Below are 25,357 nucleotides of genomic sequence, written 5' to 3' on the forward strand. Positions count from 1 at the left end.
AAATGAAGAAGTATTTTAAGTACAGAGGTTATGTGTCGGCAATCTAGACATAAGGAAATTCATCAGAGTTTTATATAAGTTCCACATAGCACCAAACATGCGCTTAAAAAGTATTTTTCAGTGAGAAAATATTGTTGAAAACTGGTGTTCATTAGTAATAGAGAATTATTCAGTTTGTTTTGAATTTTCAGCAAAAGGAGAGTCCCTCTTTGAACTTATGGTAGTCCATAAACACTCTTGGTGTTATGGTACTTGCGTCGTTGTATGTACTATGTAAATTAGGGTGCAAACCAAGACTGGAGGATAAACTTTTCTGTATTCTTTATTTTATAAGTAACAAAGATCACACAGAAGGCTTTTTTATTTTACTCCAGAGTCGTTTGCACTATATTTAGCTTGATCCTAGGATGTCTATGAGCCACTCGTGGTTGTTCCACTCGGCTAGGTCCAGCGGCGTGTCCCCATCGTAATTCCAGACTTCCCTGTCGGCCCCTGCCTCCAGTAGCGCAATCGCCGCGCCTGCTTGTCCACGCTGTGCCGCATCGTGCAGTGGTGTGTTCCCAGTGTCATCCCTGGCGTTGCAGTCGGCAGAGGATGCCGCCAGCAGCCGCACCACAGCCGCATTGTCATTCCATGCAGCCTGATGCAGAGGTGTGTTCCGCCAGAGGTCCCTGGCGTTGACATCAGCTCCTTCCTCCAGCAGAAGCCTCACCACCTCCACGTGTCCCTTGGCTGCTGCTCCGTGCAGTGCGTTCTGCTGATTCTCGTCCATCGCCTCCACGTCCGCCCCCACTGCCAGTAACGTTCGCACCTTGCTCACTGACCCCTCCTTAGCTGCCGCAACCAGCATCTTGCCCTTCTCTTCTCCAGAAAGATACCTGCAACAAAAGGAGAATACTTACAAATATCTCCAAACACGCACGTCTGGGGACGAAACACTATGGCAAAATCAGAACTGTGATGAGTCCCTAAAAGTCAAGAAGGTTACCGCAATGCACTGGTGTCCAAAATTAAAGCAGCTAACTGCGATTTCCCGTCCTAATTCACGATGTAATCATGCAAACTGTCAACAGATATCTGCACAACCGTGTTCTACACGGAAGTTAGCATTCCAGTCAACGGACAACCACGCCCACGACGAAGTCAGTGCAGCTAGCAATGGGGTAGTGTTTGCTGGGTACTTCCACATTCGCAATCGCTGTAGACACAGTAACAGATGGTGCAGTGTGGTACAGAGAAGACGCATACCAGGCTCTTCGCAGTGAAAGGACATTGGAAGAATGGGAGGAGGACAGTCACAATCCGATGTGGCCCGATGGGTTAATGTGAATCACACTGTTGTTTATCAGATGTGGCGACTGTTTGTAGAGACGGAAACTGTATCTCGAAGACGAGGGCAGACCACGTATGAAACGAGAAAGGGAGGACCATTATTTGGTTAAAAGGGCATCACAGTACTGCCTTACTACTGCACGGCAACTGGCACCTCACCTTCAGGATGCACTGGTGTTGTATCTAGGCAAACGTTATACAGAAGATCTCACCAGAGTGCCACTTATTGTCAGGGGCCCTTTGTTTATGTACCTCTGACACTTCACAGAAATAAATGTGTAGAGTGAAGTCGTCAACATCCCACCGAATGGCCGAACAGTGTGCCAATGTTATCTTCACACGTGAGTCCCAAAATGGTCTGGAGAGTGTTTCTCGACGGATTTTCATGTGGAGGGAACGTGGAACAGGATTTCGTTACCAAAATATCGTGCAAAAGGGACTGATATCAGGGAGGTTCTTTAATCGTGTGCTCAGCGATTACGTGGACTACCTGAACACCTCTTCATGACATTGTATGGGTGAATTGGCAAGGCTTAACTCCTGTAAGGTATCGTGACGAGATCTTGTTACCTCATATGCCGTCGTTGCGAGGTGCTGTGGCCTACACTTCGTATTGATGGACGATACAGGTACGCCTCATAGAGGTAAGCTGATTGAAGGTTTCTTGGAAATTGAAGATATTGCACACCTGGGATGGTATGCTCGACCTCCCAATTTGAATCCCATAGAGCATGTCGCGGATACACACCTCTACCAGAAAACTTCAGTGAGTTTGTTTTTACTCTGCACGGCGGAGTATACGAGAGGATGTAGAAAATCGTACATTCAAGGCTACAGCGAAGAGACAAAAGAGAAATACCAAACGTATTGTGGTCTCTATGACGCCAACTCATTCTCCCCATGAACAATGGAGAAGAAGTCATAACAACAATGATTGAAAATAGAAGACAGAAGTGGTAACACACTGTAGAAAGCATTAACATAACTCACAGTAGTCGGAAAAAGTGGAGACTGCTCAAAAGTTAGATGGTATACCTACAGGTACACCAGGCTTTGTTGGCAGTACAGCAAACCAAATAGCCTTCCAGTAGCTGAAAAACAGTAAAGCGAAACACAGACTGAAGAAAGGGCATGCGAGTAGACTAGATGCTTTCCATGAAGAAAATAATGATACACTCAATCATACATTTACAATATCAGAAGTGAAAGAAGCAGTCAAAAGTTTAAAGACTGGGAAGGCCGCAGACCTAGATGATATTAAAAATGAACAGATGATACGTCTTGGTGTCGGATCTAAATTGTGGCTGTTGGAGTTTATGAACTGCTGTTGGGCTACTGGATGAATTCTTGAAATCTGCAGACAGGCAAAAATAACTGCAGTTCTTAAGCCTGGTAAGGACCCTGAAGATCCTAAGAGTTATCGGCCAATCTCTCTGATGTGCACAACATACAAACTGTTTGATATTAAACAGAGTCAAAGAGCTGATTGAGGGCACCCTAATAAAAGAACAAGCAGGATTTTGGCCTGGCAAATCTTGTACCAGTCAAGCTCTCAGCCTAACCCACTATACTGGAGGTGGGTTTGAGAAAAGACGAACTACAGGAATGGTGTTTATAGATTTTATGGAAGCATATGATACCATCAGTCTCAGAAATCTCATTGCAAAAGTGCAAAAAACAACAAAAAGCCCTGAATTCACTTCTGTACTCAAATCAGTTCTATTTAACAGAAGGTATTTTGTTGAGTTCCAAGGTAACAAGAGCAGATGGTGACTACAAAAGATGGGCTTCCCCAGGGCAGTGTTCTTGCCCCCAGGTTATTCAATATTTATACAAATAACCAGCCTATTAGTCCCTGCTCAAGATCTTTTATTTATGCTGATGATAGGGCAATAGCAGCTCAGGCATAAAACTACAAGGTTATTGAGGAAATACTAGCTGAGAACCTGGAAAATCTGACCAACTATTACAAAGAAAACCAGTTGAAACCCAATCCAAGTAGGACCCAAACTTGCCTATTCCATCTTAACAACAGAGAGACGAAGCAAGAACTGAATGTTTGGTGGAATGACAGAAGATTAAAACACTGTCCTCTCCCAGTGTACGTGGGAGTTACTCTTGATAGGACACTGTCATTCAAGAGGCACATTGAGAAGAGCAAGGCAGAAATCCAATCACGGAATAACTTACTTGGCAAGCTAACATCAAAATGTCGAGCTAATCCAAAAGTTTTTCGCACCACCGCAATGGCACTCTGTTACTCTGCTGCTGAGTTTGCAAGTCCTGTTTGGGAGCAATGATGCCACACAAACAAGCAGGACACTGTCCTGAACCTGATGTGGAGACATATTACTGGATGTCTTAAGACAACAAGAGTAGAACACCTACAATCCTTGTCAGGAATTGCTGTGCCAAATGTCCGTCGTTCAATACAGAGCAGAACTGAACGAACAAAACAGGTTCAAAATCAAGTCATCCGCTCCATGGGTACCAAATGTTACCTAAATGCCTTACGTCAAGAAGTAGTTTTCTCCACTCAACCCAACCACTCACAGGTTCACCAAAAACTTCTAGAAAAAGATTGTGGCACGAACAACAAGAATATGCACACGATTCTGAGGAAGTGCTGCCTTCAGGTGCGGAACTTGAGTGGGAGAGATAGAAAACCGTGAACAGGCTTTGTTCAGGAATGGACAGATGTAACAGAAACCTGCACAAGTGGGGAATTAGTGAAAGTGCTTTGTGTCCGTGTGGGAGCATCCAGACGATGTCCGTTAGTAAACCACCCAAGAGCATGCACGGCCCAGGACCTGATGGCGTGCACCAGAGTAGCAAGGCATATGTGGACTTCTGGAAGAATGACATGTGAAACAAAGACTGTATAAAATTTTATTATACTGTATATAGGTTTCCATGAATTTTATTTTATAAATTAGCATTGTAATATTGTAAATGTTATAGAGGACAAATTATTCTATAATGTGTGGATTTATTGTAAATTGTTTATTTTATGCATACGAAATATATGTAGTAGTGAGACGGGTTGCATCACTCAAGCATCCACCAACAATTCCATAAGACTTGCGAGTAGCTCTGCAGGGGAAACGGTGTTATTGCCTCCACATGAGATTGATGACATCATTCACAGCTTGCCTTGTCGATGTCAGGGTTGTATGAGCCAGAGGTGGTCACAGCCTATGCTGAGCACATTATCCAGTTGTTGGATTGTGTTTGCAAATCTGTTACCTTGGAAAAAAACGAAGAACATTTTTCTCTACCTTTATGCATATTGTAGTTGTTTATGTTCATTGTTCTTAACATTTTTCCTACTTCACTATCACCTGTTTGTACTTTTTTATGGCAAAATAAACGCAACCTCGCAATATTTCCGTTTGTTGCTTTAATTCTGGACACCAGTGTACATCGAATTTAATGCGCTTTTCGTACCATTAAAATTTCTAGGCAATCTGGATCTTGGCTTTGTGAACACACTAAAGACCTAACAGCATATATATACAGTGTTAAGGTTCTTACGGTCTTCAGTCGAGAGACAGCTTTGATGCAACTCTCCATGCTACTCTACTGTGTGCTAGTTTCTTCGTCTCCAAGTAACCACTGCAAACTACATCCTTCTGAATCTGTTCTGTGTATTCATTTCTTGGTCTCTGACTACGATTTTTAGCATCCACACTGCAATCCAGTACTATATTTGATATCCCTTGATTCCTCAGAACATGTCCTAGCAACCGATCCCTGCTTCAAGTTGTGTCACAAATTCCTCTTCTCCCCAATTCTGTTCGGTACTTTCTCATCAGTTATATTAGCTACCCACATAATCCTCTGCAGTGTTCTGTAGCACCACATTTCGAAAGCTTCTATTCCCTTCTTGTGTAGACTATTTATCGCCCAAGTTTCACTTCCATTCATGGCTACACTGCATACAAATACTTTCAGAAACGACCTCCTGACACTTAAATCTGTACTCGCCGTTACCGAATTTCTCTTCCTCAGAAACTCTTTCCTTGTGATTTCCATTCTACAGTTTATATCATCTCTGTTTCGTACATCAGTTACTTTGCTCCCTAAATAGCAAAATTCATTTACTACTTTAAGCGTTTCATTTCGTAATGTAATTCCCTCAGCATGAACTAATTTAACTTGTCTCTATTCCACTACCGTCGCTTTGCTTTTGTTGATGATCATCTTATATCCTCCTTGCAAGACACTGTCCATTTTGTTCAGCTGCTCTTCTAGGTCTTTTCTGTCCCTGACAAAATTACAATGTCATCAGACAACGTCAATCTTTTCATTTCTTTTAATTCCTACTGCAAATATTTCTTTTGTTTCCTTTACCGCTTGCTCAAAATACGGATTGAATAACATTGGGGACAAGCTACACAACCGGATCAAAACTATCTAGACACCTTTATCTAATGTGTGACTGACCAACAAATGTAATGAAAGGACGATCCGCCAGTATAAAAGGAGGCAGAGGCACATGTGTTGTCAGCAGAGAACCAGAAATAGCAGAATGGGTTCATCAGGGAGGTTCAGTAGTTTCGAATGTGCACTAGACACTGGATGTCACCTGAGTAACAAATGTACCAGTAATATTTCGACCATGGATGAGTGGAAACGAATGGTCCGGACATGTGAATCACCGATGGAAGGTCTTGTTTTTGGTTAATGACTGTTACCTGCCATTTTGTGTAATGCCAGAAGTGAAGGAGTGAGGAGATGGCGTTACATTATGGGGATATATCCATGCTGTTATTCCCTATTGAGCTTAACACTAAATTCGATAGCATGTAAATCACGTTTTCCAGCTTTATGTACTGCATACAATACAGTAACATTGTTGGTATTAGCGAGACATAGCTCCTTGTAATAAATCATTAGCTGTTACGTGAGAGTTTGTGGACAACATTCCATGACTGTACTATTCTGCCCCGAATTCCGAGCTGAATCTAATGTAACTGCTTTGGGATGAGTTAGAAGCTGACTTCGCTGCAGATTAAAGAGTCCAACGTTGTTGACTAATGGGTTCTCATTTCTCCACTGAAGTTCAGACGCATTACTGTAAGTTTCCTCAGCAGAGTCAAAGCCTTCATAGAGATGAAACTTTGACACATCCCTTATTAATGTTCACTAATGAGTGTCCAGATACTGTCGATGTAACTGAATGTCTACTGAGAAACGGGCCATGTTATTTGCATGTGACAGCAACACCTACATTTTGATGTTACAAACTGTGTGTTGCAGCCTCGGGAATAATATGTAAAACTTTCTTTGTGAACTAAAGGCAATTAAGTACAAATATATTCTATTAATCTGTCAAATGAGATTATTTTAACCAGTAGTTTTCTAATTGGTTTGATGTGGCCTGACACGAATTCCTCTCTTGCACCAACCTTCATCTCATATAGCACTTACACACTACATCCTCAATTAACTCCTCGACGTATTGCAACTGTCTTCCGACTGAAGAGAAAGACACTCTTCAGTCTTTACACTCTACATCTCCTTCGTCTTGTCAGTATTTCCCCATGTCACTGATTCTGCAGAGTACCCGCCTCATTCCATATCCAACAAGTCCACCGAATTTTCAACACTTTTCTCTAGCACCACATCTCAGACGCTCGAAGTCTCCTTAGTCACGGTGTTTTGCCACTGTCTACGATTCAGTATCATACAAAGTAGTTCTCCAAACATAGATTCTCATAAATTTCTTCCTCAAATTATGACCTATGTTTCATAGCAGTAGAATTATGTTGGCTAGTTGTACCAATTTTGCCTTTGCTAGTATGCTTTTTATGTCCTTCTTGTTATGTATATCATGGGTTATTTTCCTTACAGATTTCGTTAATATTGTCTACTTCATGACCACTAATTTAAATGTAAAAAATTCCGATATCTGCTGCTTCTCATTAGAAATTTATTTCCGTGGTTCATTCTCAATTAATATTCGTTACTCATCAGACTCTCCATTCAATTCAACAGATCCCATAATTCGTCACTTTCTCTGAGGACAGCAATGTCATCAACAAAAATTTCATTGGCATTCTTTCACCGTGAATTTGAATCCCATCCTAGAATCTTTATTACATTTCCATCATAGCTTCTTCGGTGAATAGATTGAATAGTAGGGGCAAAAGACTGCACCCTGTTTTACACACTTTTAATCTGAGTACTTTATCTTTATTTTCGAGTCTTATTCTTCAATCTTGGTTCTTGTACATGTTGTAACCCACCTGTCTTTCCCTGTAACTTAGTTATATTTACGTAAGACTTTCGAAGCTCCTGCAGAATTTTATATTGTCGAACGCTTTTTCTAGGTAAAAAACTTTTGACTGTATTTTGACTTTTCGTCAGCCTTGGTTCCATTATCAATTACAACTTACGAACTTCCTCTCTGGCGCCATTACCTTTCCTAAAGCTGACAGTTTTTTAATTTTCTGTTCCATTCTTATTTACATCATTCTCATCAGCAGCTCGGATGTATGAGTTCCAAAGATGATTGTGCTGTTGTTTTCACAGTTATCTGCCATTGCTACCTTTGGAAATATGTGGATGATATTTTTTCTGAAAGTGTGACGGTACATTGCCACTCTCATAGGTTCTACACTCGAACTTGGATAGTCGTTGGGGTGCCACTTTCCCCTATGAACTCAGTAGTCATGATGAAATTTTATGTATCCCTTTAGCTTTATTTGTTATAAAATAGACCAGAGCTCTTTTAAATATTGCCTCTAATAGTACATCTTCTATATCTTCCACGCCAACACAGATTGCTTCCTCTGCCATGTCATCAGAAAAGTTCCTCCTTCATAGAGGCTGTCAATGTAATCTTTCCATTTATTTGCTCTCTCTTCTGGCGTTGGGAATGGAATTCCCATGGTAATTATTGTTTTCACTTTTCTATATTCTGTGTCAGTCCTTCAAATGGCTCTGAGCACTATGGGACCCAACATCTATGGTCATCAGTCTCCTAGAACTTAGAACTACTTAAACCTAACTAACCTAAGGACATCACACAACACCCAGCCATCACGAGGCAGAGAAAATCCCTGACCCCGCCGGGAATCGAACCCGGGATCCCGGCCGTGGGAAGCGAGAACGCTACCGCACGACCACGAGATGCGGGCGTCAGTCCTTCCTACGACTGTTTGTTTACAGTTTTGTCTTAAGTTTTCTACAGTTATTTGGCCTTGGCTACCTAGAACATCGTACATATGTCATTCCTAAATGAGTCACATCGAGGTGACAAGTTGTGCAAAAGTGATGTTAACATACACAGATAGCGGTAGTAATGTGTACACAAGATATAAAAGGGCAGTGCATTGGTGGAGCTATCATATGTAATCAGGTGATTCATGTGAAACGTTTCCGACACACAGCGAGAATTAACACTTTTCACACCGAACTGTAGTTTGAGCTAGAAGCATTAGACATTACATTTCGGAAATCGTTAGGGAATTCAATATTCCAAGATCCACAGTGGCAAGAGTGTGCCGAGAATACAAAATTTGAAGCATTGCCTTTCACCACGGTCAGTGCTGTGGCTGACAGCCTTCACATAACCACCTAAAGCAGTGGCGCCCGCATAAATGGGTCAGTGCTAAGACAGAAGCAACACTGCGTGAAACAACCGCAGAAATCAATGCAGAATGTACTATCGACGTATCTGTTTGGACGTGCGGCGAAATTTTGCGTCAATGGGCTGCGGCACAAGATGACCAGTGCAAGTGCATTTACTAACAGTATGTTATCACCAGCAGAAGGGCTCTGAGCACTATGCGACTTGACTTCTAAGGTGATCAGTCGCCTAGAACTCAGAACTAATTAAACCTAACTAATCTAAGGACATCACACACATACATGCCCGAGGCAGGATTCGAACCTGCGACCGTACCGGTCGCTCGGTTCCAGACTGTAGCGCCTAGAACCGCACGGCCACTCCGGCCGGCTATCACCTGCAGCTCCTGGTCTCATAACCATATTGGTTGAATCCTAGACGACTGGAAAAGGGTGGCCTGGTCAGATAAATCTCGGATTGAGTTAGTGAGAGCTGATGGTAGTGTTCGAGTGTGGTGCTGACCGCGAGAGGCTACAGTCCCGAATTGCCAACAAGGCGCTGTGCAAAATGGTGTTGGCTCGATAACGGCGTGGGTATTGTTTACACGGAATGGGCAGGGTCCTCTGGTCCAACTGAGCCTATCATTGAATGCAGACAGTTATCTTTAGCTACTTGGAGACCATTTTCAGCCATTTGTGGACTTCATGTTCTCAAATAACGATATCATGTCGGTGGGCCAGAACTGTTCGTGACTCGTTTGGCGAGCATTGTGGACCACTCGAATAAATGATATGACCAGTCAGATCGCGCAACATGAATCCCATGGAACATTCATGGGACATAATCGAGAGGTCAGTTCGTGCACAAAGTCCTGCACCAACAACACTTTAGCAGTTGTGGGTGGCTATAGGGGCAGCATGGCATATTATTTGTACAGGGGACTTCCAACAACTTCTTGGGTCCCCACCACCTCGAGATCTTGCTCTAGGTTGGACACAAGGAGGTCTGACATGATATCAGCAGGTATCCCACGACTCTGGCCACCTCAGTGAATGTAGCTGTCTTCCTGTCTTTCTCTGAACACTTTTATACTTTCTTCTTTCATCGATCAGTTGTATTTTTGTTTCTTTGTTACCTAAAGTTTCTTTGAAGTTGGCTTCCCTTTATCTGTGTTAGTCTGTCCACAGTCTGTGATTTTAGGTTCTAGATATGTCCTCTCCTCCTGAACTGAACAGTCCACTGTGATATTCCTTACCGCAATATCCATATCGTTGGTAAACTTTAAGTTTCATTTCTCAGTACTGCAATATGCTACATCCTTCTACTCTGATTCTTCTGGTCGACTCTCTTAAACCTCACTCTACTCTTCATAATTACTAAATCTATGTTTACATCTGGGTACGCCTTACATTCCAATATCTGATTTCGGAATCTCTGTCTCACTATGATGGAATCCAGCTGGAATCTTCCAGTGTCTCTCGGTCTTTTCCAAGTTAATTTTTTCCTCACATGATTGCTGAACAGAGTATTTTGTTATTGCCATCTCAATTTCAATGCAGAAATCAATTAGACTTTCACCCCTCTCATCCCTATGTCAAGCCCATATACCCCATGACCCTTTCTTATTTTCTTTCCCCTGCAACTGCATTTCAATTGCATACCTCCTCTCTTTTCTCTTTTTGCTTGTGTCGTTACCATGTGTACCTGAACTATCGTTGTTGGCGTTCGTTTGATTTCGAATCTGCTGAGAAAAACTCTGCCATAGAGCTGTTCACAGTAGCCCACTCTCTCTCGTACTTCCTATGCGTAATGAATCCTACTCCCATTACATCATTTTCTGCTGCTGTTGATTTTATCCCAATGTGTCTTATGACAAATCCTTAGCCTTCTTCTGTTTCACTTCAATGACCCCCACCGTATCTAGACTGGGGCCTTTGCACTTCCGTTTTTATACTCCCTAGCTTTCTAATTACGATCAAACTTCTAAATTCAAAGCTCCAAGTCGCAGAAGGTTAGCCCTTCCTAAATTATTCCGTCTTTTTTCCATTGTCACTTCGACCTTGGTAGTCCACTCCCAGAGATCCAAATGGGTAACTTGTCTGGAATCTTTTCTCAATGAAGATTGCATCAAGACAGTTTCCCTGTTAACGACGTATGTCCTATGGATACACGTTAGGTGGTTTTAATTTATTCGATTCCATTGCCTTCTGCATCCTCTCGTCATTGATCATTACTGACTCTTCTCCCTTTTAAGGGCAGTTTCCCACCCCAAGGGAAAGGGAGTGCCTTGAAGCTCTGTCGTTCCTCCGCCCTATTTGACAAGGTCTTTGTCAGGAAAATGGCGACTTTTTATGCTGGACGTCTTTGCTGACACTGCTGTTAATTTTTGTTCAGAGGTTAAGCAGTGCCTGTGCTGGAACCTGGGACACAGAAAATTTTGACCACTAGTCAATGGCGCACTCCTAAGCCATTGGTATATAAAAGCAGACACTGTCCCAACGTTTATAAGAATAACGTATAAAAAGTGAAGTATGCCGTTCAAGAACTTTTTGAGATTTTGGTAACATTGTTAACAACGTCTTTTACTTTCGAAATAGTACAGCACCAAGAAGAAGCAGTGCGACATAAACGAAAGTTGGTAGGTGTGTTTCTAAATCTGGAATATTATGTATTTTCAAATTTCAATGCAGTTGCTCAAGAGTGGCGATAGTAGCACCACTACGAGGAAGCCAATCAGGCTTGCTTTAAAAACACGCTGTAACGGGCTTGAGCGTTAGTTAACTTTGAGTTTGGACGCAGTGAGTTGAAGTAGGGCAAAAATGCCTTTGAGGCGACGAAGACGCTGTTAATAACATCTCATAGAGACTAAGCGAAGTCTGTACTAGGGCTACGAGGTTCTGGTTGTTCCTTCCGTGATGTAGAAATATTTCACAGTAATGTACCCACTATATACGCCTGTTGGCAGCGGTGATTAGAAGAATATCCGGTCGCAAGAAGACTTGGTTCCAGACGGCCACGTGGGACTACTGAGAGGGAAGACCATCCTGTTCTGCGTATTACTCTGGCGCATTGTAATACATCTCCAGCAGCAGTTTCAGCAGCAGTTATCACCAAGTAACACAATGAAATCTTACAAATCGGTTACTTTAAAGACAGCTCCGAACCAGGTGCCGTGTCGCATGCGTTTCACTGATCCCAAACCACCAGCCTCGGTGCCAATAATGGCCATGCTTTGATTAGGCCAGTTGGGGGCCTACAACCAGCCTTTCTGTGTGTTAACACACTGGACCTACACCTGGAGTTATGGTCTGTGGTGCGATTTCGTATGACAGCAGGAACATTCCCATGGCTATCCCACACACCTTGTCTGTTTCAATCTGGTGATTCGACCCGTTCTGTTGCCATTAACGAACAGGATTCCAGGGGTAGATTTTCAACAGGATAACGCTCGCTCACTTACCGCTCTTGTAACCCAACATGTTCTATAGAGTGTTGACAAGGCTCTTGGCATTCTCAATCATCAGGTCTGTTTCCAGTCGAGCAGATATCATCATACAGTAACTCCAGCATCATTCACCAACAGCATTAACCGTCGCTGTACTGACCAACCAGATGCATTAGGCATCGAACTCCATTTTAAATACTGATATCTGATACTTGAGCAACACAATCCATACATGTTTGCATGCCTGCATTCGACCTTTTGGAAGTGCTCCACAATTTCACGTGTCCAGTGGCTTATCTCGCACTTACATTAACTTGCGATCCTGCAATGTTAATCAGTTAAATATGTTACCCTGGCAAATCTATTCCCGACGTTTCACTGTTCGATATTAACAAATTTTTGGTTTTGTGATTCTTATAAATCCGTGTATTTATGACTGTAAACTATTTTTGTTTAAAGCTGTTCTCGCTTTTAGTCTTCCAAAGCCTGTATTTATGTAGGACCTCTTACTAGTCACCACAGACGTCTGATGCCGAAGAAAAAAGGAAGCGTAGGCTCTCTTTCGCCCTGTACATTGTTATTCACATTACTACCATGTTACGCACGATCTTCTCTCCAGGCTGGTTTTCTTAACTCACTCTCGACAAACTTCTCACTCCATTATCGAGTATTGTCTTAATATGTTTCATTTCCTGCTCTTAATAGTTTATTTCCTCATGCTGATGTTTCTCTGTCGCTTTTTAGCCAGCTTTCTCCTCTTTTCGTATTAGTCTTTTTATGCAGAAATATTTTTCCCTTTCCATGTCTTGTCTCTTATTCAACAACAATAATTTATTTTCAAATTTTTTCAGCTCCTTTTCTACTGAGATTCTGCTAATTTTATATCTAGTACGTGTAACATAATTTACAGACTTTGCCTGAGATCATATACATTAATTATTTTTGATTATGCTGCATCATCTTACATTGATGAGTTTCTGGTTTATCTACAAAGTATTCTTCGTTGTGCTCTCTATCTTTAGTCTTTCCTGTTACACTTACTTCTCGCTGGTTGTCTTCTTATGTCAAATGGCTGATGCTATTTGTATACGACAAATTGGGTAAATACCTATCAGGCTCTCTATCTTATAAAATTTCAGCCTACACTCTCTGTAGCTTTCTATATTATCAGACCCATGGATGAAGTTTTGTTGACTGCCTGTGTGCATAAAGCTTTTAGACTGGGAAAAGTGTTCTGAGAAGTATTTGCTCAATTTGTGGACCACTCGAGTAAATGATTTGACCACCTGGATCGCCAGACATCGTACATCTGTGGCTGACCATAATAGGTAATTAAAGCCCGAAATCCTTGAATCACTGGGAGAGAATAAGTTTTCTTAAGTCCACTGAAACATTACTGATCCCATTGTCATTGTTAAAATACCTGGTAGGGATCCTTGTTTTCTCTTGAATAGGTACAGACTCCTCTATTGCCCAATAACTTGTTGGATTCTGCTCCGATTAATTGTAAAGGCACATTGAATACTCTGAATTGCCACTTTTGGGCCTGTTGACTACAGGCATCAACTGAACTGTGTCTTGCAACAATATCAGTTCACTATCAGATAGGATTTCTATTTCACAAAGCGACAGTAAAACATCGGTGACTACCACTATATATCAATGATTTCGAAGAAGAAAAGTGAAGTGATGACGAATTTACGCTGAAACTGGTCTGTGATGAATAAAAAGAAAAACTTCTGTCACTTCGCCTGCAAAACTCCCTGAGCTACAGAAGGTTTTACAGCTGTCAATATACGGCTACTGTGTCCATCTCCACTCAACCATGCCCACACAATAGGATTGACCTGATTTTTATTGATCCAAAATGGCCGCCTTTATCACTTGGACACCTACTGGTCCGACTTCCACTTTTGTAGAAGCTCATGTTGCCACGAATGATTTCCAAAAACTGCCAATACCCGTTGTCAAATACGTCTCTCGTATTAGGATAAGCCACGGATCTCAGCTCATTTAACTCCCCCAGCTACGGTGTTACCACACACCCTGTGAGAGAATTTCTCATTATGCCGTTGGGAGAATAATCGTGGAAATGAAAATGAAGGATTGTTCCCTACATGGGTAATTCATGAGGTAGGAAACCATGTACGTCTACGTCTACGAGATTACTCTGCTATTCACAATAAAGCGCCTCGCGGAGGGTTCAATGAACTACCATCAAGCTGTGTCTCTACCGTTCCGCTCTTAAACGGCGCGCGGGAACAATGAGTACTTAAATTTTTCTGTGCAAGATCTCTTATTTTATCGTGATGATCATTTCTCCCTATTTAGGTGGGTGCCAACAGAATGTTTTCGCAATCGGAGGAAGGAAACTGGTAGTTGAATTTAATGATAAGATCCCGTCGCAATTAAAAAGGCGTTTGTTTTAATGATTGTCAATCCAATTCACGTATCATGTCCGTGGCACTATCTCCACTACTTCGCGGTAATAAAGAATGAGCTGCGCCTCTTTAAACTTTTTCGATGTCATCCGTCAGTCCCACCTGATACGGATCCCATACATCACAGCAATACTCCAGGATAGGATGGACAAGAGTGGTGTAAGCAGCCTCTTTAGCAGACTTGTTCCACCTTTTAAGTGTTCTGCCAATGATTCGCAGTCTTTCGTTTGCTCTACCCACAACAATATCTACGTGATCGGTCCAGTGTAGGTCATTTGTAATTGTAATCCCTAAGTATTTAATTGAATTTACAGCCTTCAGGTTCGTGACACTTATCACGTAATCGAAATTTTGTGAATTTCTTTCAGTACTCGTGTGAATAACTTCATAATTTTCTTTGTTCAGGGTCAATTGCCACTAATATAGACCAGGAACGATAGAGGGCCTGTAACAATTCCTTGGGGAACGCTGGATATTTCATCTGTTTTACTCGATGTCTTTCTGACAGTAAGTCACGAATCCAGTCGCGCAACTGAGGCAATTTTCAATAGGCACGCAGTTTAGCTAGGAGACGCTTTTGAGGAAATGTGTCGAAAGGCTTCTGTAAATCTAAAAATATGCAATCATTTTGGCATCCCCTGTCGATAGCAATCATGACTTCACAAGTATAAAGACCTAGTTATGTTCCACACGAACGATATAATTTAAGCCCTTGATGATAATGTGCCAATACATCGTTTTCTTCGAGGTAATTCATAATGTTCAGACACAGCATATGTTCCAAAACCCTACTGTAAATCGACGTTAGTGATATGAGCCAGTAATTCAGCGGATTACTCGTATTTCCCTTTTTGGGTATTGGTGTGACAAGAATAATTTTCCAGTCTTTAGGTGCGGATATATCTGTGAGCGAGCTGATGTATGTAATTGCTGAATATGGAACTTTTGTGACAGCATATTCTGATAGGAATCTGACAGATATACAATCTGGATTGGAGGCCCTGCCTTTATTAAGTGATTTAAGCTACTTTGCTACACCGAGAATATCTGCTTCTATGTGTCTCACTTTGAAGTTATTCTTGATAGGAATTCAGGAATACTTATTTCTTCTAATTTGGTCAAGACATTTCGGAAAACTATGTATAATAACTCTGCTTTAGTGGCACTGTCACCAGTGACTTCACCATTGTTATCACACAGTGAAGGTTATTGACTGCTCCTTTCCACTAGTGTGCTTAATGTATTACCAGAATATCTTAGGGCTTTCTGAGAGATTACTAGGCAGAGATTTCGCTGAAAACTGAAATTGCTCCCAACACACCAGCACAGTCGTTGTTTTTGGGGAATTATTTAGTGTTATCTTACACAAGTCAGCTTTGTTACGAAATGAAAACGAGTCATGCAACAAACCTGTAGAAGGGTGTATAGATCCCCTTATATCCTTTCCTCGTCAAACGTCACAATTAATGAAACGAAAAACTTTATACTAGACCTACAACTTCTGCTTCGTCAAAAACGTAAAATAGCGACATTGGATTTCTTGACTCTATCACTTGGCTAACTGCCCAACATGTCGCACTGTGATTGTGGACAGTCTACACGTAAAGTGACTGAACTCACCGCAGGAGAGAGACGGCGGCGTCATCAGGCTGTGGAGTGGCCTGGGGAGAGGTGGGGCGCGCAGCTGTGGCTGGCCTCCGGCCGTCGTCGCTGTGGCCACTGTGCGGCTGCGAGGAGGGGCCGGTCCTGCTCTCTCCAGCGCTTGGCGTGCTGCGCAGAAGGAACACTGCTTCCAAAAGGGTTTTCACATCGAGTCCAGTGGTCAGATTACCACAGACTGTACAGCTGAGGTACTGTCCACACACAGATAATAGAACACACACTGCCAACGACAGTAGTGGCCCACGTAAGACGAATGACAGCATTCAGGTAATCATACATCATCCTTCTCCTCATTTTCTCATACCTGTAGCCTAGCATATTACACAATATTTGGTAAAAATAAATATAAGATGTGTACAAAGCTCAACAACTGTGCTTACAACACCCATTGGTCAACATAATTTCAATAGACAACAGCATAAATCACAAAGAAATTTGAAAGACAGTAACCCTTAAATGCACTTAATGTGGTACTACTGACATGAGATGGTGTTTGTAGCTCGTATGTTAAGGGGGTTGGACGTCAAACGGACCGACTTGGAGCAGAAGAGGCACCACAAGATACTAAATTCTACTGTCTATATTTTTAGAAGTAAATTCATAGAATTTTTGTCAGCATGACCAGTGGAAGTTCAAAAACATAACGAAATAAATTTTTTTTACATGTGAAATTTTATAATTTTTTCACTTACTATTGGCTGCATTTTTTTCTATAGGTACACTTTTCTTCATAAGTAAGAGAGATTCTTCGATGAATTTTGCACAGCATACAATCCATACATAAAGGTGTATGAAATTCTAGAATTTATTTAATTTTCAAGAAAATCAATGACCTGTTACTTTTTAAACTTCATGTTTAGAAAAAAATCAAGTTTTATAGTTAATTATCTCAAACTTTACCACAGTTTTTAATAGAGATGTAAAATTCTAGAGTTTTGCATCAAGGAGTTTGTGTTTAATAAGGATACCAAGTTGGAAAAGGAATGGCATATTTATTTTGGGTGTTACATGTATCTGAGAACAGAAATTTGTGTTTTGCAGAAAATGGCCATTAAAGTTTCTGGCTGCATTTGGCATCATTTAGAACTGTCCAGCACCACAAATAGGTTTTTTTCCATTTTTTTTATCTGTTTTCGTCTTTTCCACATTCCTATGATTCTTCACTCTTTCCGAATTTATCACTTCCAAAAATGATTTATGTGCTTTCACTACACGCTCTCTGTTTATTGCATATAAAGCTTTGATGCAGTTCACTTTGCCCTTGATTCCCATTTCCTCTAAAATACATATCCGGCTTTACACACTATCATTAAAACATGTAACTGCATCATAAACACAACAGCAAGTACATCTCTTCCACACAAAAATTGGTTTTTGGCATATTTTCCATGCACATTCATTAAAGCTTTCATTGGGGTTTGGGTGCCGCCATCAAGACATTTCTTCTATGTCAATAGTCCCTTATTACACGTATGACCATCTCTGGCGCTAATATAAACATTCGAATTCAGCGAAATACACGTATGTATGACAGCAGACGTCTGTGGTAAGGGGTGTAGCGCTTAATCTTGGTACCCGCGGGACCAAATAGCGTGCCTTATAATCACTGAAATATATATGTTTTATACATCAAACTTTTCAGAAAGATGTACTCTACAAAACAGACATATTTTCGAAAAGTCGATTTTTTGTAAAATTTTTGACTTCCTACCCGCTTAGGAGACAGGAATCCGACTATAGGGGGAAGAAATTGGAGATAGGTATCTAAAAATCTCTTTGGTTTCTCTTGTCGCTGTTGTCTGTCAGAATGATGCGAAAATGAACCCAGAACACGAAGAAATGGGATATAAATCAAGAAGGGGATGAATTATGCCAGTGATATGATGTTGTGCAAGGTTGTTAGGTTGTGGGATGTCGCTTCCGAACATTATTGATGGCCCAAAACAACACAGGGACCGCAAAGCTCTCGTGACGCGATGGCACATGGGGAATGGCTCCAGTTCCGCCCTGGGGCCACGACGACGACAGCCTTCGTCAACCGCCCCAGCCAACGCGTCGCCCCCTGGGTGAACGGCAGACAGCCTGGCGGCTGCATCGGGGTCACCACTGGGTGAGGCGAATGCCGCGCCGAAAACTGGGGTCGACCTCAATGTCTGTGTACAGCGAGAGAAACTCGACAGCGCCGAACTGCTCCTTTGCCAAGCAGACTACCGTCACAAGGGACGTCATTTCCGTCTCGCCGCTGGCTACTCGCTATCAAAGACAACTGAGGCGTAAGGTATTTATGGTATGATGAAAAACTTGATCTATGAATACTACAAGTAGACATATAACATGTAGGGATTAATTCTTATCACTTTACGGTTCCATCAAGTCGTTAGACTTCCACGAGCCTTAGACAGAGTGCTCGTACGCCATTGCCGAGTAATAGCTGCTCTGCGGGTTTTTCTGTATGTTGGTATTTTAATGCCTCACAAGGAGGTGACAAAATAGCCAAATACAGTATGTCTCCAAGGCATTATGTCGTTGGTAAATGTTGCATAATATGAAACGAATGAGGTACGATAGAAGACAGTTACCGAATTTTCAGATGTTTAAGTGAATATTGCCCACGCATGGGGAATAGAAAGAAACGCTTGTTGCTTACTTTCATTTTCCTTGCATAAAATTGCACGATAGATCGTCATGTGGTCGAATGAGTCATTTTAGATGCAAATTGCCAGTTAATTTATACTACTATTTGTACTCTAAACATCACCATACAATTACTATTCTTTTTCCCTAAAATGGTAACAAGAAATACAGATTGAGTTATCAGTTCCCACCCATACCTTTTTACACATTACAAACATAGAAAGTCTTCTACAGAGTAGGAGTGCTCAAGCAGAAACTTTTTCAATTTATTTCCAAATTTTACCATACTGCCTGTTAAACATTTTATATCACAGGGTAAGTGGTCAAAAGTTTTTGTTCAAACCTTAATGGCAACCTAAAGAAAACCTTAATGTTCAGTAATGAATGTAATTTTTTCTTCTATTATTGTAATCATGTACCTCATGGTTCCTTTTGAACTGTAGTAAATTGTTTACAACAAGCTTCATGAGGGAATAAATATACTGTGAAGCGGTAGTCAGTAGGCCCAACTCCTTAATCAGATGGCTACAAGACGGTCGCGCGTGAGCGCCACATATTATTGTTACAACTCGTTTTTGGGCAATGAAGACCTTCTTTCTTAAAGATGATTTACCCCAGAACATTATTCCATATGACATTGCTGAATGAAAAGAAGCAAAATATGTCAACTTACTGATTTATCTCTTTTCAAAATTTGCTTTGATTCTAAGTGCAGATGTAGCGAAACTAAGTTTTTTTACGAGTTCCCAAATTTATGTTTTTCCTATTAAAATTCTCATCAATATGGACACCTAAGAATTTTAAAAGTTTTCAACTTATGTATTACTTCACCACCATGTGTTACACTTATCACTGATGCAGTACCCCCAGAGGTGCAGAACTGTATATAATGTGTCTTTGTGAAAATCAGGGTGAGACAATTTGCAGAAAACCAAACAATGATACTTTTGAGAACTTTGTTTACCATTTCTTCCAGTTCTGTATTAATACTGAGAGTGATAACAATACTGTTGTCATCTGCAAAAAAGAACTAATTCTGCTTGCTGTACATTAGATGGTAGATTATTAACATATATGAGAAACAGTAGTAGACCTAAGATTGAGCCTTGGGGAACCCCATATGTGATTTCCACCCTGTCATAATTATGTCCCTGAATTCTGTTGGTTGAGTTACTACTAAATACAGCTTTTTGCAACCTTTTGGTTAGATGTGATAAGATGCATTGGTTGACTACACCATCAACCCTACAAAATTTAGCTAGCAGTATATTATTATTTTCACCATCAAATGCCTTGGATAGGTCATAGAAAATACCCACCGGTGCTGTTTTGTTATTTAATGCTTGTACTATCTGGTGTGTGAACATTTAAATGGCATTCTCAGTAGAGCACCCCTTCTGAAAGGCAAACTGTGATTTGGTGACAATATTATTGTTGCCAAGGTGTGATAATCTTCTACAATACATCACCTTCTCAGAAATGTAGGTAAATGATAGAAGCAGTGAAACAGGTCGGTAGTTGCTGATGTCTCTCTTATCTGTGAAATAAAAGGTGTCACATTCAAATTCAAAGCTGAACGCTATTCAGTCTGTGAATCCAAAGAAGAGTGAAGAGACCGATTGAAACAAGTGTACTATTACAAGTCACTGTTTCAGATTTAATAATGCGATACGTGACAGATAAATTGAAGCATACCGAAAAAGCGGTGAGATGTCATTCTGGCTTCTTACACAAACACGCCATCAGCTGCAGTGTAACTGATCAGGGCTTCAAATCTCCATGACAGGTAGACCGGACACCACAGCACGTTTATATAATGCCCGTGAACAGTGTCAGATGTTGTGTGATACTTGTGAAGGATACAGAGACACTTTCTATGCATGCGTTATCTGCAACTGAAATAATTTGGAAGCTGCTCCACTCTTGATCTCCACTTGCATGGCTGGTCTAATTGTGCAGCAATAAGATTTTGGGGCATTTAGATGTTACAATGTAGCAGTGTTGAGTTGCACATGACCACGAGAGCAGGCATTATCGTTGTCAAGGTTACAGTCTATCACGTCTGGTCAAGACAAGGGAAGAATGCCATATTGCATACTGGGCTCACAGTGACCCCTTTACAACTATGCCTACCATCTGAGACCAAATAATGGTTTTTTATCAGCAATGTGTTATCCTGCACTTTGGTTCAGAGATTCATTTATTAGTTTATTTATTTATTTATGTCATTTTCTCAATACCCTCTCGGGTGGAACAGTGATCATTGCAATTTATAAATAACAGACTCAATAGCCAGAACATTATGATCACCTGCCTATCATCGATTAAACGTGTACTGGCAATAGCAGCGTCACTTCACGAGGAATGACTGCTAGTCAGACACATGTACAGTCGATGTAGGATCAGCAAGTGTGCTGTCCATCTGTAGATGGGGAAGGTATGCTATACGTCTCAGTTTGAAGGAGGGAATTTTATGATGACCTGAACGCTCATCATGAGCATTTCGGAATGCACGATTTGTTGAGTGTTCGAGGAGTGCTGTGGTGAGTGACTTCGACATGTGGCGAAACCAAGGTTGGGTGGCCAGCCCTCATTACATTCTCGAATGTTGTAGACCGGGCAGACTGGTAGACCGTGACAGATGGTGCAGGCTACAAGTGTGTCTGAACACACAGTGCCCTCAAGACTCCTAACAGTGTGCCTCTGCAGCTGACAACCCATACGTTTGCCAATGTTAACACCATGACATCAGCAACTATGGCTGAAATGGGCACATTAGGATCTCCTGGGCACCTATGCTGTGGGACAGAGAGAAACTGGCGCTGGTTCCATTGTGCTCTAGGGAAATTCACCTTGACATTCATAGGTCCAGTAGAGATTGTTCAAGGCACCATGATGGCCAACGAGTAATATACACTTGTTTCAGACCACATACTCCTCTTCATGAGGATCATGTTTCACGATGGCAGTAGCGTTTTTCAACAAGGTAATGCACCATATCACAAGGAATGGAAGTGATGGAGTATTTCGAGGAACAGAGTGGCGAGTTTCAAATAATGTGCTGATCCCACAACTCACCTGATGGGAATGCGAACGAACACAGCTGGGATGTGCCTCGACGTGGCGTAAGAGCTCATTCCTCCGGTGAGGAATTATTGGGAATTAGGTGCCTTGTGTGGGCAGTGTGGCGCCAATTCCCTTCCAGACCATGATGCGTCACTGCTGCTATCCGTTGCAAAGGTGGACATATCAGTTATTACATAGGTGATTATAATGTTCTGGCTGATGAGTGTTTTAGTCCTTAGTAGCAGTTTTCATTTAGTCTACTGGTTACTGGTTTTGGTACACAGTACCACCTCAGGACATCCTCTGCCATGCTCTCGGGAAACTACTAGGTACCTCAAATATGTCAAGCTTGTTTTTCTCTTATTTCTTTCTTATTTTGAACAATATAATATGGTATGTCTAAAATATAAGATTTTCACTGTCCTTATTTCTGTCTACTAGTATGCTCCAACATTTATATGGATATCGATGTGGTGCTGTACATAGTGGCATTCGTTATTTCAAATCATCTTGCCTAATTTTACTATTTCATTTTACATATTGCTATTAACACTACAATGAGAACTGATACTGTAATTGCAGTAATAAACAATATAACTCTTACAACTATTGAAAGCCTCTATTAATACTATATCACCATGAATTTTCTCTAGAAGCTACAACTACTACTGTTACTACTATGTTACTACTGACAGTTGTTACTAATATTAACACTAATACAAATACTTATACTGCAGTTACAAAATATAACATTATATTTACTGACTCAGAGAGAAAGGTTACTAGCTTACTGCCTTGTATAGCTTTGCTCTTTTCATGTACACATGCAATTTATTAGAAGGTGGGGTCAAATAAAAGCAGCCAGAGATTAGAGTTCTATAGTACAAAGTAATACAACAAAGTAAATGCAGCACTAAGATGACTATATCAGCTGTTGAAAATGACCACCATTCATCTCTTGATGCTTTTGGGCCCTGGTCGGTAGGTTGCTGAAGGCGGATCGAAGGTTGGATGCTTGAACTGCTGCAGTCTCATCTGGAGTGTTCTGCTGCTGTTCTTGATGACTGTGAGGGTTGTTGTGATTGACTCTGCTCTCGAGGACTCTCGTGCAGTGTAATAACACACTGACAGATCAGGTGACAAAGGTGGCCAGGTAGGGCCCCAACCAGGCTGACCTCTGCTAACAACTGTGAATCATGAAATTGTGTATCTGTGATCAAAGGTTCGACTTGCTGTATGACCAGTTGCTCCATCTTCTTGGAAGTAACTGAACACCTTTCCCTCCTCCATTAATGCTGCCACAAATAACTCCCAAATGTTGGCAATGTGATGGGCCAAAGTCAGCAGCTGATTGAAGAAGGTGAAACCAGTAATGCTGTGTGCAGGCATTGCACACCAAAATCCAACCTTATGATCGTGCAAAGGTGTTTCGTGGAAGTTCGGCTGACTCTGCTACCCAAGACCTGTGATTCTGTTACTTAACGTAACAACTCAACTGAAATTAGTCTCCATCAGACATAAAGAAAAGATCCATGTCCAAGCCATTCATTGTTATCTCAGTGAATGGACATTCACAAATGTGGAGGTGCTTAGGAACATCTGGTGGTTTTAATGCATGACCAACAGACATGAGATAGGGATATACAGGGTGGTCCATTGATAGTGACCAGGCCAAACATCTCACGAAATAATCATCAAACACTACAAAGAGAGATACTCGTCTAGCTTGAACTGGGGAAACCAGATGGCGCTGTGGTTGGCCCGTTAGATGGCGCTGCCATAGGTCAAACGGATATCAACTGCGTATTTTTGAATAGGAACCCACATTTTTTATGACATATTAGTGTAGTACGTAAAGAAATATCAATGTTTTAGGTGGACCACTTTTTTCGTTTTGTGATAGATGGCGCTGTAATAGTCACAAACGTACAAGTACGTGGTATCACGTAACATTCCGCCAGTGCAGACGGTATTTGCTTCGTCATGCATTACCTTTGTTAAAATGGACCGTTTACGAATTGCGGAAATGATCGATATCTTGTTGACATATGGCTATTGTGATCAAAATGCCAAATGGGCGTGTGCTATGAATCCTGCTCGGTATCCTGGACGAAATTATCCAAGTGTCCGGACCGTTCGCCGGATAGTTAGCCTACGTTATTTAAGGAAAGTGTTCAGCCACAAGTGAAACGTCAACCACGACCTGCAACAAATGATGATGCCCAAGTAGGTGTTTTAGCTGCTGTCGCGGCTTATCCGCAAATCAGTAGCAGGCCAATTGCGCGGGAATCGGGAATCTCAAAAACGTCGGTGTTGAGAATGCTACATCAACATCGATTGCACCCGTTCCATATTTCTGTCCACCAGGAATTGCATGGCGGCGACTTTGAACGTCTTGTACAGTTCTGCCACTGGGCACAAGAGAAATTACGGGATGATACTACAAGATGTTTCACTGCATTACAGAATGGCGATGTACTTCCAACATTATGGATGTCTGGCACATAGCTCGCGTACGGTTGAAGCGGTATTGAATAGCATACTTCATGAAAGGTGGATTGATCGTCGAAGCACTATCCCATGGCCCGCACGTTCACCGGATGTGACGTCCCCGGATATCTTTCTGTGGGGGATATTTGCTATCGTGATCCACTGACAACGCCTAACAACATGCGTCAGCGCATTGTCAATGCATGTGCAAACATTACGGAAGGCAAACTACTTTCTGTTGAGAGGAATGTCGTTACACGTATTGTCAAATGCATTGGGGTTGACGGACATCATTTTGAGCATTTATTGCATTAATATGGTATTTACAGGTAATCATGCTGTAACAGCATGCGTTTTCAGAAATGATAAGTTCACAAAGGTACATGTATCGCATTGGAGCAACCGCAATAAAATGTTTAAACGTACTTACGTTCTGTATTTTAATTTAAAAAAACTACCTGTTGCGAACTCTTCAGCTAAAATTGTGAGCCATATGTCTGTGACCATTACAGCGCTATCTCTCACAAAGTGAAAAAAGTGGCCTAAGTAAAACGTTCATATTGCTTTACGTACTACTGGAATATGTAATAAAAATGGGGTTCCTATTTAAAAAACACGCAGTAGATATCCGTTTGACCTATAGCAGGGCCATCTAGCGGACCATCCATAGCGCCATCTGGCTTCCCCCTTCAAGCTAGACAAGTTTTTTTC

At 41.4% G+C, this 25,357-nt stretch overlaps 1 protein-coding gene across 2 annotated transcripts in view; it reads right to left on the reverse strand.

Annotated features, from left to right (window-relative positions):
* Positions 1 to 304: 304 nt before the first annotated feature.
* LOC126212842 (ankyrin-3-like) overlaps positions 305 to 25,357 on the reverse strand; it is a 94,139-nt gene continuing 69,086 nt past the window's right edge. For both annotated transcript variants that reach the window (XM_049940260.1, XM_049940261.1), the window contains exons 4-5: positions 16,415 to 16,564; positions 305 to 878 (exon numbers count right to left, since the gene is read on the reverse strand). In XM_049940260.1, the coding sequence (XP_049796217.1) occupies positions 392 to 878; positions 16,415 to 16,564 (637 nt within the window). In that variant the 3' untranslated portion in view covers positions 305 to 391. The remainder of the gene's footprint in view (positions 879 to 16,414; positions 16,565 to 25,357) is intronic.

The sequence above is a fragment of the Schistocerca nitens genome, chromosome 11 (assembly GCF_023898315.1).
Source record: "Schistocerca nitens isolate TAMUIC-IGC-003100 chromosome 11, iqSchNite1.1, whole genome shotgun sequence".
NCBI classification, from domain to species: domain Eukaryota; kingdom Metazoa; phylum Arthropoda; class Insecta; order Orthoptera; family Acrididae; genus Schistocerca; species Schistocerca nitens.